Source organism: Micromys minutus (genome assembly GCF_963924665.1).
Source record: "Micromys minutus genome assembly, chromosome: 12".
Lineage (NCBI taxonomy): Eukaryota > Metazoa > Chordata > Mammalia > Rodentia > Muridae > Micromys > Micromys minutus.
In genome coordinates this window covers 46,397,783-46,417,910 of record NC_137981.1, presented here as the reverse complement: position 1 = coordinate 46,417,910, position 20,128 = coordinate 46,397,783, and the positions used below count along the sequence as shown (strand labels likewise).

Below are 20,128 nucleotides of genomic sequence, written 5' to 3'. Positions count from 1 at the left end.
TATGTTTATAAATCAGTAGAAACTTTGTACTTCTACCATATTTGTTTTCTATAAATGAAAACAAAAAAAATGCCACATGAATGTCAGGAGATGTTGGGACCAAGACACTGGTCTCATGTGCTATGGGAATTTGATTCTCTTACTTTGGATCTTAGGGACTAGGCAACTACAGGCACTTTGTTAGCAGTTACATCCAGACCAAATCTGGTATAAATGTTCTAGATGGTGATATAACATGCCCCGTAAGTCAGTAGCCTTCATTTATACACAAGACCCAGGTCAGGAACAGACGTGCATACCCGTTGGAGTCCTGAAGCAAGTCCTCTGCCTCTCTGAGCCGCTCAATCATCGCTATATCCAAATCCTGGTCCTTGGATGAATGTAGTCTGTAACATGGAACCAAGTGTGAGCGCAGGATGCTTACTAAGACATTTTAAAGCTCATCCTCGAAAAACCCCATCAACCTTCTAAAATGGATTTTGAGAAACTCAGTACTATAAGGAAGAAAAGTGAGTATCCCTTGGGTGGGGCCCACAGAGGCGGGGGAAGTCCCTGGGCAGGGAAAGCTGAGTTTGTCTCCAGGCTCCCAGGCTTCCACTTGCTCCCCATAGCCAGTCAGGCAACAGACAAGGCCTCTGGGTCTTCCTGTAAGATCATCCTGGCTCCCCAGAGTGGAGCTGTATCAGTTCCGAGGCTTCCAATTCTGGCTCTACCAGCATGGCTGAGTTTTCTTACCTTTACTATGTGAGGGGCTCACTGTGGGAGAGTAGCTCTCAGGCCTGATTCTTTAATGCAAGAAAAATCAACTGTGGAGCTTATGAAATGAGCCAACCCCAACATGCCTAAGCAAGTCCAACCTCAAGTAAAGACGGGCTCTCTAGAAAGCTCCATAGATAATCTTGACTTTAGAGTCAGGGTTGAGATGTTATCTGGCCCCAGTTTCTTCCCTTGTGAGTCTATGATGCTACACCAAGTCAGGCCTCCTTGGCCTCTCAGAAGTGTATTCAACAAGCAGCTGGTAAGATAGAGTGATACACAGGGGCTTCCCAGCAAGAGAAATTTGATCACAGTTGGCTACTCTTGCCATGCAATGTAGATGTAGGCCAATGAATTCCTACTAGTAGAGAACATTTTTAACAATCTGACCCGTCCTTTTAAAGGAAACTAAAGTACCCACAAAGTATATTGGAAGGTCGTCAAGACCTACATAAATCACATACCACAGACAGCAAAAACCTATGAACATCTACCCCATGCATGTGACAGGTTCCAAATCAACTTCATGCAAGAGGTTCATTTTCTGTCAAGACATTCATCTGTTCCCCGGATATCTTGCCAACTAAATCTTTACATACAGTGGGGGGGGGGGGTGTGGAGATATTTACTTAGTACAAGATTCCTCAGGATCAAATGTTAGCCTTGAAGAGAAACACAACACCAATCTAGACCCCCAATTCATCGGTCGCAATATGGCAGACAACAGAGCCTATAGGACTGTTACAAAGATGAGCTGGACTGCTGCCTAGGTAACAAACAGTACCAGGTATACAGAATTTAGTGTGTGCTAGTTATGACAGCTATCAGACTGGCAAGCAGGACATTGGAGAAGTGCTTTTCAGAGATGTGAACTAGAAGACCAGGGTTGGAGGGACAACAGACATTAGGTACGGCTGTTGGCTTCTTCAAGGAAAACGGAAGGAAGGTAGGTGTTCCGTTTTTAATGACAATCTCAAGTAAAACTCAAGGCCAAAGGAAGTAGAGTTTTCTGATGTGCTGTGGTTTGAATAGATACCCCAAACTTTATATGAAGAAAACTTAGTGCCAAAAAGAACAGTGTTAGGCATAGGACCTTGAGCAGGGAATCTAGGACCCCCAAGGCAACAATGGGTATGTCATCATTACAGGAGACAGCTGAGATCTGTCCCCAACTCTCATATTCTCTCTTCCCATGGGACAGCCTCTGCTGTGTTGTGATGGACCAAGAAGTTCACCCTAGACACAGCCTCTTGATCTTGGACTTCTAAACCAGTAACTGTAATCCAAATAAACTTCTTTCTACTGGATACGTTACCCTAGTCTGTGGGGAACACAAATGAAGAAAGTCTGTATGGCCCAATACTGTAACAAGAGTCACAGGAAAACTGGCAACCTCTTATCTGTATGACTGAGGAAGATTCTAGGCTTGCCCAAAGAAAAGTGGATCAAAAGCTATTGGGATGTGACTGCCAGGGTATCTGATAAGGAATGGTGGCCCATGACCCAGCTCTGGTACTTACAGTCCCTCCATCTGCCAGTGAGCATCCTCTTCTATCCGCAATAGCTCTTCGCAGTCTTCTGCCTGGTCCTACAAATAGAGCACATGGGCTTTTCAATGACGAGTTAAAACTGGCCCCAGCCCATCTCCATGGCAGTATAACTCACAACAGTGATATCAGCATATGACAAGCATATACAATGGGATACTCTTTACAAGGAGGACATTATTACCCTACATACAGAAAATCATGAGTACGAAATAACACCACACACACACACACACACACACACACACACACACACACGCAAGCACTTAGGCATGCATGCACACACTGCATGATTCTAACATGTGAGGTACTTATAGTGACCAAACTTCTTGAGAAGGAAAGCAGACCAGATGGTCAGAGAGGTGTAGGCACAGGGGGAAGGTTTAGCCAGCACATAGTCTCAGTTCAGAAGGATGAAAAAGGTTTTAGTAGCAACAGAATAGTGTGACAATATATAGTTAACACAAACTGCAGTGTGCAAATGAAATGTGGCTAAAATAATCCATTGTGGTGGTGTGTGGGTAGTGTGCATTTGTACTTTGGAAGGTCAAGGAAGGCAGGTAGATCATGAGTTCAAGGACAGCCTGTGCTAGCTACCAAGACCTTGCCTCAAAGTTTTCACAGATAAGAGATTTTTCTAACTTTTAAGTATTTTGCCACAATCAAAACATTAAAATAATAATAATAATAAAATACCAAGCTGGCTTAGGATTACAACTTCATAATGAACCTGACTTAGTCTGTGCAAACGTGACGGCCTAACACTATTACAGAAGTACTCAGGAGGTAAAACATGACACACAGTCTAGCTTTTCAGCTTCAGTGTTTTTCTGCATCCTGTATCTCCATCAACATCGCTTTGACCGAGTTCATCATGTCCCCCTGCAATGGTGGCAGGTGCCCACTTCAGCTCCTCAGCCAGCATGACCCCTGTACATACATGTGTGCACATAACATGCTTGCACACATTCTATGATCTGCCACCAGCTTGTTTTCTCAGTGCACAAATGTGCTTACACTATTCTCAGGGTCATTCCTGTAAGGTTCTCCCACATTTGACCCCTGTCTGTCAGCTTTGTGGGACAGGCCAGTCATTGGAACATGGAAAAATGATCTTGTCTTCATTTTATCAAGACGGAAAATAGAAAAGAACATCTCTGGAAGAGACAAGATCCAGTTCAAGTTCCAAAGGGAATCTCAGAGTGATTAGTAAAGCACAGTGTATGCCAAGCACCCTGAGGATGGCTGAGGTGGACGGTGGATCCTGAGGGCAGATACTTTGGGAGCAACCGTGTGTGAGGCTTGACTTCCGTTTTGTGGCCTATGAGTGCACCAGGCTCCCTAGCGCACTGGCCATTAAAAGTTCTTTGATTTGTATAATCCTGCCTCATTTACTGACTTGGCATCTAGTGCTTTTATTACTGTGGCCCTTTTTTAAAAATCACTCATAATGGTTGTGATGTATGAAGCCACTTTGCATGTTACATTATCCAATATCAAGCCCGTCTACTCAGAGAAAATACAAAGTTGGATTCCCAAGAACCTTCAGTCACATCTTTGTCAGTCAATACAAAGCCTCATTTTATGAGTATTTCCTTTCAGAGACACCTGACAATGTCAGTCAGCCATGCTTTCATGTTAAAGAAAGGTCTGAGAAGCCTGTCCTAACATTACTTTAGCACTGTGCACTTGAGGGCCGCAGATGGTGACAGTGTAACCAGCAGTGTAACCTTATGTGTGGATGAGTGTTACTGGTTCATTAACACTGAATTCACTAACACTGTACTGCACACCTGTAAAACAAACCTACTAACATGTCATTTCTTTATGGGATACTTTGGAGTCATCTTAGGAAGTTGTCTAGGAAGATTAATCAGCATCTCAGCATTATATTTCCGGCCCACTTAGAACCATGAAATGATTTTTTGAAGGTACAAAAATAAGAAAAGTACACTAAGTGGACCAACAGCAATGCTTTCTCCTGTGAGAATTGGAGCCAGAATGTTCCCCCTCCTACCTCACCCAGTTCTGCTTATGTTTATTAATCACTCTGTGTGTGTGTGAGTGTGTGTGTGTATGTTATCTGAGTGTGTTTATAAGTGAATATGTATGTGTGTGTGTAAGTTGTGTGTGTGAGTGTGTGTATATGTGTATGTATGTATGTGTGTGCTTATGCATGTAACTGCATATGCATTGTATATGAGAGAGAGTGTGTGTGTTATGTTCGAGTGTTTGTATGTGAGTATGTAAGTTGTGTGTGTGTGTTTATGCATGTGTGTATGTGTGTGCATGTGAGTAGTATATGTGTGTGAGTGTATATATGTGTACGTATGTATGTGTGTGCTTATGCATGTGACTGTGTGTATGTGAGTTGTGTGTGAGAGAAAGTGTGTGTGTATGTGTTGCTCATAAGTACCCCCACGCACTGCTTTGTACACTGCAGATGAATGTGTGTGAGCAGGCCAGTTCTCAAATACTGCCTAATTTGCAAAAGAAAAGAAAAGAAAAGCTTAGCAGGCTAAAGGATAATGTCACCCTGCCTGTTCTGTGTTCTGAAGAACAGTTACATGTTTTGTTGACTTTTCACTCTGAAGCTAAAAATTAGAAGACAACCCCCTTGCCTCTGCTGGTGGAAGCCTAGAAGAACTGGGGCACGTTGCTTTGGAAGTATGACCGGAAAGTCTGATTTCATGAACTTCACTGTCACTTGAAGGATGACACACAGTTTGTGTATATGTTGACTTGGTGTACACTGACAGTAAAGGTCTGAGTGGTTTTTGAAACACCCTCCTCAGGAAAAGCCTCATCCTAGAGAGACACCAGAACCAATGGAGATAGGCCCTATACCCCACAGTCCGATGTTCTTTCTCTAATAGGGAAATGTCCTCGCTCCAGGGTGGCTGTCAGTGTGGGCCCAGCCAGGACATTTTCCTTATCTGAGGAGAAAGTCCATGGAAACACGTGGAAGGCCCACAGTGGACACAGCTTTCCAAGGATTTACACTCAGGGCAGCATCTCTAGAGAGCTTTGGAGTGGGAGGCTCAGCGAAAACATTTGAGTGTCCTCGGACTTCGCTCACATGAAACCACTGGGTCCAGTGCAGGGCATTCTCTATTGTTCAATACCAGTAAGTTAAATGGTATTGAAATACCAGTTCACTATTTCGGTCTGGAGGGCTACAGCATACTAGGGCCTCAAGCCCTCAAATGAAGCTCAGCTTGAGGAAGTGCTACTAGCACGGGCGAAGGCATCACACTAATCATCACAAAACATGAACGAGAGGCTGCCACCATGGCTCAGTAGTCCAAGGCGCCTGCTGCCAAGCCTGGTGATCCAAGTTCCATCCCTGGGACCCACCTTCTGGCACCCTCCGGGAGCCATCTTGCCGGCCCATCAAAATGAAACTTTTCGAGCCATATAAACTTTTGAGCTTCTAGTTTTGCAGCATTTTGGATTTCACATCCTAGTTCAGCAATGTCTATATCAACATTCCAAATTCAGAAAAGCCCAGAAATCTAGGACATTTCTAGTTTTATGGATGTTGGATAAAAAAATGCATAGCCTGGGCTCTCAAGTGAAGCATTCGCGCCACCTAAGCATTCACGGAAAACAGGCCAACATAAAACATGAGAAAAATGAGAGAAATTTGGAACTTCTGCGAGTGGTCATGGTTATTCTGGGAACCCTGTCAACTGTAAGGCTCAGTGATTTGAGAATAAGCTAAACAATTCCTAATCAGAAAACAAAAATTATTTATAAACAGACAGCCTAGAGACAAGCATAGTTGGGGCCAATTCTTCATGTCAGGGGGGGAAAGGCCTTAAGCTTTGAGAGGACTTGCTGAAGGCTTTAAGAACTAACAGTAGGCTGGACTGACATGTTCAGCTGAAGTCTCTGGATCTGAATCCTAAGGTACCAAGCAGAGCAAAATGAGTTGAGTTGCAAAATCTTGCCTTAATATAGTTCATAAGCCCGGAGTGTAGACCATCTGCACGGCCAGCAAACTGCTCTCTTTCTTGTCCTGAGCTGCCACTGTCACCCAAAAGGGAAGGTGTCGGCTGAAACGCTCCTGTCAGGAAGACAGCAAAGAAAACAAGAAAGCGTGACTTCAGGGTCAGAAGCATGAGGCACACACAGGTCCTCAAACACACAACCAGCTACTCCCTCGCCTGCTGCAGAGGCCGGTGAGCAACCCACAGTTTACTGTCCCTGCAGAATGTAAAGGGGAAATTAGACACGGGAGAAGAAGAAGGGACAGAAAATAAACAGAAGACCCCCAAACTGAGTGTTAAAGGTAGAGGCTTCTTCACCGTTTCAGCTCCCCATGAAAGAAATAAAATATCCTCCCATGCTTTAAAAAGAAAAAAAATCGAGGAAAATTATGAAACCATGTTTATGTTTTTAGAAATATGCGGCCAATTATTACAAATTCTAAGTTCAACAGAATGCACTGACTACTGCTAGCTGGAAATCGTTTTGCTATTTAGATATGTACTGGCACATGCATTTTGGGGATCAAATTACTTCTGTCCTTAAGCAGCCAATATCCTTAAGAAAAATGTGAGACAAGAGGAGCCAAGAGCCCCAAATCCTACCGACAATACAAATTACCCAAGAAGGGCCCTGCAGAAGCCAGAGCATGCTGGGAAGGCAGAGTGCAGAAAGGGACAGCACAGAGGAACCTTCTGACTGAGGAATAAATGGGGGGGAGCAAAGTGTCCTTTGAATCATGAATCTGCAGGATGTCGGGGGTACGGATTTGTTACTCATCTCTGGGACCAAATACATGAGACAAGAATAGATAATATTTAAAATTTTAAAACAGAAAAATTTGTCTTAAATCTGGCCCTCCAATATACCATATTTTATAAGGTTTACTATTAATTAATTCAGCAGCCACTACATTTGTGTCAAGAATTCAGTTATATTTGGGGGCTTGGTTCCCATCATAGTTTTCTATGCTTAATGCTTCCTTCGAGTACTGAAATTTAAAAATCTAAATCAAGGAGTTGGGTATGGTAATACTCTCCTATAATCCTAGTACTTGGGAGGTTGAGGCAGGAAGATAGGCAGTTCTAAGCCAGTATGACCTACCTAGGAAGACCTTGTTTTTTAACAACAACAATAATAATACAAGAGTTCTAAATTTAAGAGGTAAAAGAAAGCATAGAAGTGTCTGAGTAGCTTCAAAATAGCTCTCTAATCATGTAGAACATGTTGACCTGGAGACACAGCTTAGCAGTCAAGAGCAGTTGCTGCGCTTCCAGAAGAGCCATGTTCCATTCCCAGCACTCACATGGTGGCTCACAACCATGTGTAACTCCAGACCCAGGGGACCCGGTGCCCTCTTCTGACCTCTGCAGGCACCAGGCCCAGTCATAGCGAGTGTGCTTGCATACATGCAGGCAAAACGTGTACACACATAAAATAAAACGAATAAATCTCAGAAAAGAACTTTTCAAAGCGACATAGTCACATTGGGATCTGATCTATCATTCATACGGTTCAACATACAACATTCTCCACTCCGTATCACAGATCATCAAAGATTCAGGAGGTACCCAAGCTATGTTTAGCCACCACTCCATGGTCATCAAAGAGTTAAAGAATGAACGTTACAAAGAAGCCAGCTGACCTAACCATCTTACAGGGGATGGATGGGAGAGGCCTGCTGACTTGGTTACAGTCACAGCAGATTCCCAAGTCCCTGCCTCAAGTGCATTCCTCACCCTCAAGTGTGTTAGATATGACCATGGAATGAAGTCCATCTTATGAATGATGGGCACTTCTAAGCCCGCCCACAACTCCCCATCCCCCAACCTCCCTGCTCCACCCCTCCAGCTTAACCCACATGGATGTGAGGCTCAGGGAGTCCATGCTAATGCCAACGGTAATTAATGGAGCATCACTATTCCAGTTGTCTGCCCTCTACCAACTTCTCACTGAGACCTGCAGATTTTAGGACAGCTGCTAGAGCTGTCCTAAGTCTTATCCATCATAGCAACGTTTTCCTTTCACAGATGCATTTGAAGAATCGCCTGTGTTCTTCAGGATGAGGGCTCTACGGCTAATGGTAGCCTTGGTTTCCCAACCCAAACTACCAGAAGAGCTATCTAGACCAGAAATGAAATCACTCCCTGTGGGCATGACAGCTGCCTCTCGGGATGTGTGACATAAAAAGTAACTGATCATCTGCGCATCTGTGGGTGGTGCCATTAGCCCCGTGGCTAGCTAGACCTGCAAGGCAAGCACTCTCTGCTCACGTCGCTCTCAGACCTTTAGCTGCGGTGAGACGATGGCATGCATCCTCCTTGGTGGTCTGATCTTCCTCCACAATGTTCGACATGGGCACGTTGAGGCTAACTGTGTCCTCATCAGAGGGCTAAAAAGATACAAGGGCATCAAGTCATTCAAGGGAGGGGGTTGTGACGCACATAAAGTGGCACCCTGACCTTACAAACAGCATATTTCGTAAAAGACAGCAGAGATAAACCCTCCCTATACGAATTCAGAACCAGCAACCGATGCTGGTGTCAGAACAGGAGAGCGGCTTAGATGTTCACGAGGGATGCTGGGGATGCACCTGAGACTTTCAGGGCAGCTCTGAGGCTCTGCTTTGTGACTGGGAGCTGGCTGTGAGGACAGATTTACAGTGCTGGCATTATATACATACCTCCACACAGATGCACAGGCTGAAGTCCCCTCTGGCTTCCCCCTTTCTGAGTTTCCAGCCACTAAAAGACCACACAATACCTAACCCAACAAGGAAACATGTGTAGATAAACCATAGCCCTAAATTGTAATCTTACTAGGAGAGAGGTGCACTGAGGTCTGACAAAGAGTTGATTTACTAAATCTACAAGGAGGTATCATGTAGCTGGTCACACAAAGGAGGCAGTCAACCGAGTGTGTATTTAGTTTAAGACATTAAGGCTAAGTGCCCAGTCTTGATTTGCATTGAGGAAGCAGCACTAGGCAGGTGACAGCATTATTAGGTATTAGGTATAAGGAAAGGGTGTTCTGTGTGACTTATAAAGCAAAGGTTCTATGAAGTAACGGGAGTTAATTCTCTCTGATGTCTCCTTCGCCACACTAGCCAACAAAGTATATTCAGAAATCTACAATTCTGTCACAAGTTAAGAAGATACAGATGCTCATTTTTTCCCCTATCTCCACTTCAGTGTTGTTATCAGATACAAGTGACAAGCATCCTAAGCCACAGGAAGCAGGACCTCCAGAGTGCTCTCAGGTGTGTGGCTGGCTCCTGAAGGTGTTCATCAATTTTCACTCTTGGACACGTGCGCAGAGCGTTTAAAAACACCCGGAAGCAGGCATGAATTTCTTTCACCAAATAGTCACAGATTCCCCACAAGTTCTTCCTTCACTATCTTGAGAAAACTACGTGTTTAGTATTTCACGACCAAGGTTAAATCAATCAGATGATGTCATTTATCAGAGAAAGGGGACAGGTGTGACTACTGATGCCAACAGTGAGGTGTGAACGGGGAGTAATCACAACCAAAAAAATTCACAAGTAACACGCCATGGGGTATAATTCAAAACCTCACTACTTTAAACCAGTAAGTGTCACAGAGATGTACTCAGACGATGAGGCTAGCACGTGAGGTAAGAAAGACAAAGGAAAGACGTGTTTTATTCTGCGGACTTACAGCTTTTCTACACTCCCCTTTCCCCTCCACTCACCTCCTAAGCTCACAGCTATAGAAAGTCCAAAGATATGCATTTAATTAAAGGGGGAGGATAAATCCTTGGGCTCTCTTCAGAATGCTATTAGCATCCTACTTATAAGTAAGGGAAGGGTAATGAAGTTCCTTCCGTGATGTTTTATTAATGAACTTAATCACTCTTCCAAGAGAGATAAAGGAGAGCTTGTTTTAATTTAATGGAAAATAAGCCCAGGGTGGGTAGTCTCTGTGGCAATCGTCCATTTGAGGGGACTTATGAGTTTTCATGAAGTCTGGGGGTGGGGGGGGACTAAACAGAATGTAACATAAGAAAGCAATGCGTTCAGCATTCCAACCCCAGCGGCGAACCACAGACAACTGTCAGTGATTTCATGTGGGTCTCTGCCTCACACAGAGACTGGATGCCTTTTGCTTCCTACTGAATCTTCTTTTTAAAAAAATCGTTAACAACAAAAAATGCTGAGGAACTTTAACTTGTTGTGTGTGTGTGTGTGTGTGTGTGTGTGAGTCAGAGTGTACACATGTTCCTGTGTGTGTAACATGTGGAAGCCGGAGGTCAACGCTGGTCATCTCCCTCAATGGCTCTCCACATTCTTCTGGACACAGGTTCCCTCACCGAACCTGGACCCCACTGGTTTAACTGAGCCGAATGGTCTACAGCTCCAGGGAACCCCTTGTCCCTCTCTTCCTCACTGTGTGATCACAGGCTCACACTTCTGGGCCTGGGCTGAACTGGGGTCCTTATGCTTGTATGGTGGGCATTTCACACGACTAGCGCATCTCCCCAGCCACAGACTTCGGGTTGTTTTGTTTTTAAATACACAACTTTAGAGCACATTTTGTGGAAAAAAGACCCTTTCTGCTTACTAAAGCTCTTTTTCTCCCCTGAAGTCCCACCTGATAAAAATGTGATGTACTTTTTAATGAAGTAATTGGCCTAGTCATTGCAACCTCGAGGATCTCCTATGGGATCTAACAGACTATGTGAGGCAAAAAGAAGAAAGATGGGGTTGCTGTGCTTCCCCATCGCTGGCCAAAGGTCTATCATGCCAGACTGATGTAACTGAGTTTACACTTAAATTTAATTTTCTGAGCACAAGGCAGCCGAAGAACCAGAAATCAGAAATACAAATACTGTTTTTAAAACTATAGGTAAGGACCAGCAAGATGGCTCAGCAGGAGAACGTGCTTGGTGCCAAGCCTGATGATAAATGCCAGGAGTTCAATCCCTGGAACCCACATGGTGGAAGGAAAGAACCAACCCCTGAACGCTGTCTTCGGATCAATACCCATGTGTTGTGACACAGCCACACCCTCTGAAAACACAGATTAGCTTCAATGTTTTAAAAATACAAAGGCTAGTCACAAACATTTCAGTGAATAAGCTACTCTCATGTGATGCACACTGGATTCCTTAACACTTAGGGACACCGTTAAAAAGAGGTACATTCACCAAAGTGCTTCATACTAATAAATGGGCCTTTTATAATATTCATTTAGCACTGAAGACTACTCTAGATACAGTGGGAGTGGGGGAGGAGAAAGGCAGGGCTCTGAAGAACTCCGAGTGACAGCGGCTAACATTCACGCAGCCCGTAGGGGTTCCGAGCTGCTTTCGCACATGACTGAACTGCCAATTCAGATTATTCAGATGTGCCAGTGGCTACTCCTAGAGAAAGACTTTGGTGGACACAGATGGACGCAGAGTGTGGGGAAATGCTGTCGCTTCCAGATTTACCTCTGTGGCAGATAACCGCTTCTCTCCATTATCACTTCCGACTCCTGAATCCGAGTCCTTCTTACTGCGGCAGACGTCATCAAGATTCAGGTGGATTAGAAAAGAATTGAAAAAGAAAAAAAAAATCACAAAGTTGACAGTGAGGCACAACAGTTAATAATGTGATTATGACTTCATTATATAAAACATACCATTAATTTAAGTTATTGATATATAGCAGCAAGTCTGCCTAGTTCTACGAACTATTAAGATCACGCACCTAATATAAAAACTTACACCTGCCAAGGACATCATAAATTCTCTGTACCCAGGGTTTCCCTCCTCTGAGGGACAACTTATTTCTTTTAAAACAGTTACTAATTTTATCTCATTGGTACGTATATAAAAGCAGTAATATATATAATTACTTTATGTCATAGGTATTAAAACATTATTTTCAACCACTTTGAAAACTTTCTGGTATTTATACCTTGTAATACAAATATAAAATAATCAATATATATTTAAAGCATTAGGGTAGTCTGAAATTCCAAGTCAGCCTGTTCAGCAAACCACAAAGGGAAAGATCTCTGCTCTGTATAATTCTCAAGAAAAATGCATTTCTTGAAGCGGATCACTGTGGCTACTCTGTTCTCTGGATGCAGGAAGCCTGTCTTACACCACAAATGGCCCAACGATGCTTGAAAGGATTCTAATATCTACACATGAAACTGGAAATGGGGGGGAAGGAAAAAAAAAACATCGAATTATCTACACTACATTTTAAAAACCCAAGCGTGAAGATCCCAACAGTGTTAAGATACAGCCAACAGGAAGCAGGTACACAGAGAATTGATAACCCTTAACATGTTTCAGCTTGACACAGTCTTTCAGCCAAGAACAGCAAGTCTGAGATAGGATCTTGCTAGACAGACATCTCAGGCTGGCCTCAAATCCATGACCCTCCTGACCCTGTCTCCTAAGAACCAGGATCACAGGAGCAAGCGGCTACGTGCAGCTTCAAGAGAACAGTTCTCAAAACGTAGTAATTGTTACAATAGAGTTTGATAGAGCTGTGCTAACTGTGTAAGCATAGATCCATTACAGATCCTACTTAGAAGCAGCCACACACGCTCAGGAAGCACTGATTATTGACGAGGAGAGGGTACATTAGAGGGATTAGAGACTCCATAGACTCAACTTTCTATATGCCATTATTTTCTCCAACTGCCAAGTCCTAAGTGTGGGTCACGAGAATGGAGCGTACGGGCCCTGACGTCAGGTTACCAGGGCAGCTGCAGTGAAGGGCGTTAACTCACCTGTCTTCCACGTGCTGGTGTAAATGGGGTCTCTCTATGGTGGGGAGGTACAGGGAGTCGGCTGTCTTAATCTGGCATGCCTGTATGCTCAGGTACTTAAATATGTGTACTTTTCCTTTCGTGCAAATCTGCGGAGAAGTCGGAGATTCGGATTTATTTCTCAGTGTGACAAAACAAGATGTAAGTTCCAGGTCCCTGGCAGTGTCACCTTTAGAATGTCATGAGGAGCAACACCAGCAATGAACACTAAATATACAAGAATCCTTGGGGCTGTTTCCTCCAAGTTCCATTTTGAGCAGAAAATCATGCTCAAGAAATCCGTAACCTTTTGAAACTACTAAATTCTGACCAAAACATTTTGAAGTGAAAAGAGTGTAAAACGTGTGTGTGTGTGTATATCAGACAGCATTGGTAATAGACTAACTACAAAAGATAGAAAAAAAGCATAATTATCTTCAAGTTCACAGACAGCAACTGAGAGTGTAAAAGGCAATCGTAGATTTAATAAGTTATTACCTTATCTACAAAGAAAATAAACTGTAAAGTACTTTCAGTCATACTGTGTAGTGTTTTCATAGTTTTATGCTGAGCTTGATTCCTGTCTCAAAGATGTCAATAATCATATTTTAAGATGTTTAAATTCTGTTCTCCCAGCTAATGTTCAACTAAGGAACACATAACCCCCTGTGTGGGCCATACAGTCTATGACAACCTTCAGATGTGCCACTGAGAGGGATGTTATCAGACCTGTAACTCTGCCCGTGGATGGTTCAAAAGCAGTGACAGATGTGAGAACAGATGTGATACCAACTCAGGCAACTTATCAGTCAGATTTACTGAAAGTTTCACAGTGTGGTCAGCGGTGGAGTGGGGGGGAGGGATGCTGACTAGCCCCCGCCATGTCTAGTGCAGCTTCGGGTGTGCAGAGAATCCTATCAGGGGCTCTGTGCAGAGTCATAGGTGCCCCTGTTGTGCAGCCCTGGCCTTGGCTCTAGGCAAATCGTCACCTGAGCTGGAGGGGACTGCAGAGGGTTGTTCTCGAGGAGGAGCACTTGCAGCTGCTTCATCTCCCTGAAGCAGATGGGGATCACCAGCACTTTGTTGCAGGAAAAGTCAAACTTTACCAACGGGAGGTCTACTAGCTCTGAAAGAAGAGAGAAAAGGGGGTAAATTAAAAAAAAAAAAAAAAAAAAAAAACCTCAGAAAACAGCAAGATCGGGTGGCTATACACTCAAAAGTTAACTCTCTGTGTATCTAGAGATAACACGGGCTAGCGGAATCAAAAGTGAGCTGTGCTCCTGTTAGAAATTCAATGGCATAGAAAGAATTCCCCTGAACGAGGGAGCGTTCCCCTGGGAACCCCATCATTACAAACTGTACTGGAAATGCACGCTATTGATATTGCTTAAAGAGCCCATTTTCTTCCAGCAAGGAAACTGCACAAGCCACGCCACACGGAGCACTTTACTATGCCCCGTTTTCCTCAAGCGCTGCTGATTAAGGATGATATGGGATTCAGAAAATCCTTATCTAGCCAATGCTCATGATCTGGCGCAGGTCCAGAAAGAGTTCCAGAAAACAGGCTCCTGATTTTGTCAGAGGTTGCCATTACTACCCTCCTACACATACTCAGTGTTATCTAATTTAAGATTTTCCAGAAGGACCCATAAATCCCATCTGGCTGGGATTCATTCTATCACCTTTGAAGTTGTCCGCAGCTCAACTCGCAGGAACCCGTGTTGCATTTAGCCTGAGGTTCCCGCCCACTGGCACAGTAAACACTCAGTAATTTCAAGCATCCGAACCAACACTGGCAGCTGCTAGGCATGAAGTCAAACATAATCTGTAGAGTGAAGCCAGGCTGAGGCAAGCTAGAGCCTAGGGTGACAGATCTCTGAGCGGGCTGGGTGGTGACTACAGTGGGGTCACTTCAGAACAGTGCGAGCACTTTTGGTATGGCAGCTGTTAAAGGCCAAAACTATAGAGACTTCAAATACTTCTGGCCTAAAATGGAAGAGAGCCAGGAACTAGATAGGAAGAGGACTTGAAGAAGAGGCCCGGAGCATTTAAGAAACACCAGAAGTTAGTTCCTTCTCCTTGTCTACGTGGCTGAGGCACTATCTCAGCCCTGCCAACACTACTCCCTTGGGGTGAGTGCTCCGTCTTCTCAGAACTCAAGGCCTTGGGGATGACAGGGGCTTTCCACCTTTCATATCTCAGTGTATTACTTAGTCTTGCAGAACAGACGAATTCTGAGACCAAAATTCTAGAAGGGAAAAGAACACTCAACTCCCAGGACTCAAAGGCAAGTCCACGTCAGACTCTACAGGTCAAACTCAGGAAGTATATTTCAAAAGGGATGCCAAGGAATCTCTATTGCCACACTGCCCCCAGCGGGGGCAGCCATGAGTCTCAGGCCTCACCCCTAAAGGTTGTTTTGATCAAGGGCTGTGGGTAGGGAGGGGTTATGGAAGCCACTGTGCAAGGTGGAGCTCGAAGCAAGAGAGTGGGTGGGAAGGGAAAAGAGGACCCTGGCTTGGTATTTCTATTTTTGGGATAAACACCCTGACCAAAAGCAACCCGGTGAGGAAAGGCTTTATTTCCACTTACAGCCTATAGTCCGTTATAAGGGTAAGTCGGGACAGGAAGTGATGAAGAGACCACGGAAGAGTGCTGCTTACTGGCTTGCTCAGCCTGCTTTCTGATAGCACCTGGGACCACCAGCCTAGGGATGGAACTACCCACAGTGGGCTGGAGCCCCCCACATCCAACATTCATCAGGAAAATGCCCCATACATTTGCCTACAAGTTAATCAAGCGGAGGCATTTTCTCAGTTGAGGCTGTCTTCCCAGGTCGAGTAGCTTGTGTCCAATTGACACAAAAATTCAACAGCAACAAAAACTAAATATGCTACAGTTTATAGACCAGCTAAGAAGAATGGGAATTCTCAGGGCAGGACGACTTCAAAATCAGGCTATCTCAACAATGCTAAAATTTGATGAGACCCTGTGTTCTGTGGGTCGTGGTTTGTGTGGTTCCTTTGCTAGAAGAAAGGGGGCTTTCTAGATAATAGCTGTTACACAGTAAGTGTCCCCAGAAACTCTTTACCAACTAAAATGAAGACTCTGAACTGTGACTAAAGGCCTGGCTACTTGGGGGAGTGGAGAACTTGCAGGTTAGCAGAGAAGGGATACTTTTGATGGATGGCTGCTTCCTTGCCCTTTGGTTCCAACAGGCAGTGTAGGGGAAGGAAGACCCTACAATCTCACAGCAGCCATGTCTAGGAGGGAGTGACAGTCTCACAAGGCTGACCCACAAAAGGTCAAGGGGCAGAACAGATAACGAAGACAAGAAGGGAAGGAGGAGGAAGAGGATGAGGAGAAGCAGGAAAACAGGAAGCAGTAGTCAAAGAGGAGAAAGAAGAACAGGAAGAGAAACAGAAGGAAAAGAAGAGGAAAAAGAGCACAGAAGCCAGAGGAAGAAGGGGAATGAGGAAGAAGGAAGAGGAGAAGAAGAGAAGATGGAAGCCAAGGAGGAGGAATTCCACATGCCTCTCTCCAGTCAGAGAAAGGCAAGAAATAAAAACTTCAGTCCCCTGCCCTCCTGTCCTAAAAGAACAGAGCACGGCTTCCTGTAGTAAAGCCACACAAAACTGACTGAGGTACATAGGCTGCACACTTCTATTCCCCCCCCCCAAATTGAAAACATATGAAGAGAGTCCCCAAGAGAACAAATCTAAGTAAATAGGTCACTCATGGGGGCTGGGTACCATCAACACTCGTCAACACGGCTCTCTAGACTGAGGCAGAAAGAAACTTGGTATTCCTCCTTCTAAAAATAATAAATAAATAAAGATGATGTTCCCCATAAACTTAAGTTTTAGCTTTGGGTACATTTTAAAATATCATATTTGAAAGTACATAATTATGAAAGGCAGAGTAAGTTGTAACCGATTGTCTTAGGAAAAAGAGTGTTCTTAAAGTGAAAGAGACAGTAAAAGAAAAACAGAAACCTGGGCTCTGCAGGTGGTCCCTCTTCCCCTGCGCCACACTGTGGCCACATGACCCTGTGATAGGTTTTCCCTTCGGAAATGGGTTCAGTCATTTCTGACACTCTCACGATGGTTATCTCGGGTACCTAAGTGCAGCGGGGGCTTCTTAATGCCTGAAAGGTTATACTGTACAGGTGTGCTGTGAATTAAAATTTTGTTTGTAGTTATCATCAGTATTACTGGGTTTTTATTACAACTAGGAAAAAATGGTTTTATACAAGCAAAAGAAATGAGACCGTGTGTGCGGTAATGAACGGAAAAAGTAAAGCTCTTATTTGAGATCACCTCGGATAAGGCAATGACTCCTACACAGAGGTATTTTCTAATTCTTCCTTCAATGTAAACCAGCGTAAGGTGAGAAACAGGGGCAGACACCAGAGCCCCCCACTGTGCATTTTACAAAACTCCTCTGCGTGGGTTTGGGAGCTGTTTCCATGTCTGGAACCAGCAGTAACTAGATGGCAAAAACCAGGCAGCTTTCAAAGTGCCACTAAGAAATGCCAAATGAACCAGATGCCAACTGCTTCCAAGTGAATTGTTTTGCACTGAGATGCCTTTCAAAAGACTCATATGGAAATCTGCCACTGCAGAAGCTTCCTACGTGTGTCTATGTGTATATGTAGAGAAAGAAAGGGAGTGACCTTATAATCTCTAATGGGACAACAATGTTCCTATACTAGACACCAAAGGATAACAAAACAAAAGACCAATGCCAAGAATAGATTACTTCTTCTGGAGTTGTTGCCCAATAAGAGCCCAATGGTTCTCAAACATACAGGCCATTGTTGCCAGTGCTTGGTTACTCTCTAGAACCAGACAGTTCAGACCCTGCCACATGTGAGTCATAGAACACAGTGGAATCGAGCTGGTGCTGACCCGGAAGTGCCATCCCCACTGGCTAGCATTCATAGAGCTTGAAAGTGCTATGCAAGCTACCAGGGGAAACAAGTCAACATCAGCCACGCCCAGCTCTGAACCCTGGGCTGGCAAGTGGGAAAGACATGCCCACTGGTGTACTAGTGGCTCAGACATCATTCACGTAACCAAGCCCTCTCTGACTGGAGTTAAGTCAACCCCACAAGATGAAAACTATATGTAGTGCCGTTAGAGATGGCTTGTTAGGTAACAGGCCCTAAGGTAGAATCTACTATTGTTCTGTTAAAACTTGACATTGTATTAAACCGACTCCTGGTAACTGACCGTTACGGCCACAGTTCAGGACATCGCTCCACTCTTATCTGAGAAGCAGTGGATGAACTGCAAATAGCCAAGGCCGAGAGAGTGAGAGACTCAGATCTAAGTGGAAACAATATACTCCACCTTCTCACTCCTGTAGGAAAACATTGGCATCTGCACACAGCCGAGTGGCTCACCTTTGCAGCAGGATGCATGAATGCAAGGCCAGATCTCAGCATGAAGGTGAAAACTGTCCATGACATCCCACTCCCTGCCATGGGGTCACTGGCAACTGTTAGCAGCTGGGATTGGGGGGGGGGTTCTCTAAAAGTATAGCCCCTGGTGAATTAGCCATGCTTTATGGAAGGCCACACATCCAAGAATATTTGGGTGGCATAAACTGGTCTTGAGTTAAACAACCACAAAACTGGTGACTAACACACACAGGTGGCTGGGCAGGAGGCAGGGTTGGATTTAGTGAGAATTAGGAAAGGGGAGTAATTTGATCAACTCATGTCGTATGAAACTCTCAAACAACTGATGCAAATTTTTTAAGTATATTTTGGAAATCAACATTATCTCTGGGAAGTAGAGTATGTTTTAAATAAGTGTTTGGCACTCTACTTCCCATCAACTCATTCCTGACCTGTGCCTTCCCCAATCCTCTGTGTGTGTGTGTGTGTGTGTGTGTGTGTGTGTGTGTGTGTGTGTGTTCTAATGGTTAGCTTTAATTGTCGTCCCTAAGTTAGATAATATTGTCAGACGCAATGAACTGTGGGCAGCACCATTCACTACTGATGGAGTCCGTGAGCTATGCATGAATGTAGAAACTGAACTCTACATAAGCAAGCAAACAGGCATGAAACATTGATTCTCTCTCTGGACATGGCTGTGGACAGGACCAACTGCCTCAAGTTCCTCCTACCTTGACTTCCCCACATGATGAACTGGAACTACGATCTAAAATAATCCCTGTTTCCTGAGCTGCTTACTGTGTTCTCTCTCTCTCTCTCTCTCTCTCTCTCTCTCTCTCTCTCTCTCTCTGTGTGTGTGTGTGTGTGTGCGCGTGTATGCACGAGCGCGCGCGCGGGTCACACAATCCACTGTTGAGAGAGGTGAAGGTAAGAACTGAAGCAGAAACTATGGAGGAAGACTGCTTGCTGCTTTGCTCTCTCTGCCTCTAGCTGCCTTTCTTATACAGACCAGGACACCGCCTTCATAGAGACAGTGCCTCCCACAGTGGGATGGACCGTCTTACACCAATTAGCAATCAAGGCACTGTCACATACATGCCCACAATAAACCTGATAAAGAAAACTGCTTTTTCAAATGATTCTGGGCTAGGTCATGTTGACGGTTAATTAGGCCAGTTTCTCATTGAGCCTGTGCCCACTGGTTTGGCCAGGCTGACTGGCAAGTGAGCTCCAGAGATCCGTTTATCTCTACAGCTCCTCGGTGCTAGGGTTACGGGTCACATCTGGATTTTATATGAATGCTGGGGATCCTAACATATTTCTATGCTCATGTAGCAAGGATTTTACACACCAAGCTATTACATACTCCAGACCCCTTAAGCACTTACAACTTCTAAGGAAATATGTCTTTATGCTTAAACCCTCGTGCCCTGGACAACAGGGACATACTGCAAAAGCCCACAACAGGGCTGTCTGGGGGATACTATGACTGACTATGCTAGGACTGGGGAAACCAAGTGTCCATGCAAAGCTTTAGGGTCATCACTGGTACTAGTGACTGTGGCCTCAGTACAGAGAGGATTCAGGTGTGGTATCACTCTCCCACTGAGGCAGAGTGCAAACAGTGTGGGTTCTCTACTGGTGTTCCCAGATCCCCAAAT

General features: G+C 44.5%; 1 protein-coding gene across 1 annotated transcript in view; it reads right to left on the bottom strand.

The window, feature by feature from the left end:
* The window catches only part of LRCH1 (leucine rich repeats and calponin homology domain containing 1), a 170,488-nt gene that overhangs the window by 41,905 nt on the left and 108,455 nt on the right, over nt 1-20,128 (bottom strand). The window contains exons 5-11 of the mRNA XM_080925909.1: nt 14,053-14,189; nt 13,046-13,173; nt 11,748-11,811; nt 8,580-8,685; nt 6,257-6,372; nt 2,277-2,344; nt 300-386 (exon numbers count right to left, since the gene is read on the bottom strand). Of these exons, the coding sequence (XP_080782035.1) occupies nt 300-386; nt 2,277-2,344; nt 6,257-6,372; nt 8,580-8,685; nt 11,748-11,811; nt 13,046-13,173; nt 14,053-14,189 (706 nt within the window). The remainder of the gene's footprint in view (nt 1-299; nt 387-2,276; nt 2,345-6,256; nt 6,373-8,579; nt 8,686-11,747; nt 11,812-13,045; nt 13,174-14,052; nt 14,190-20,128) is intronic.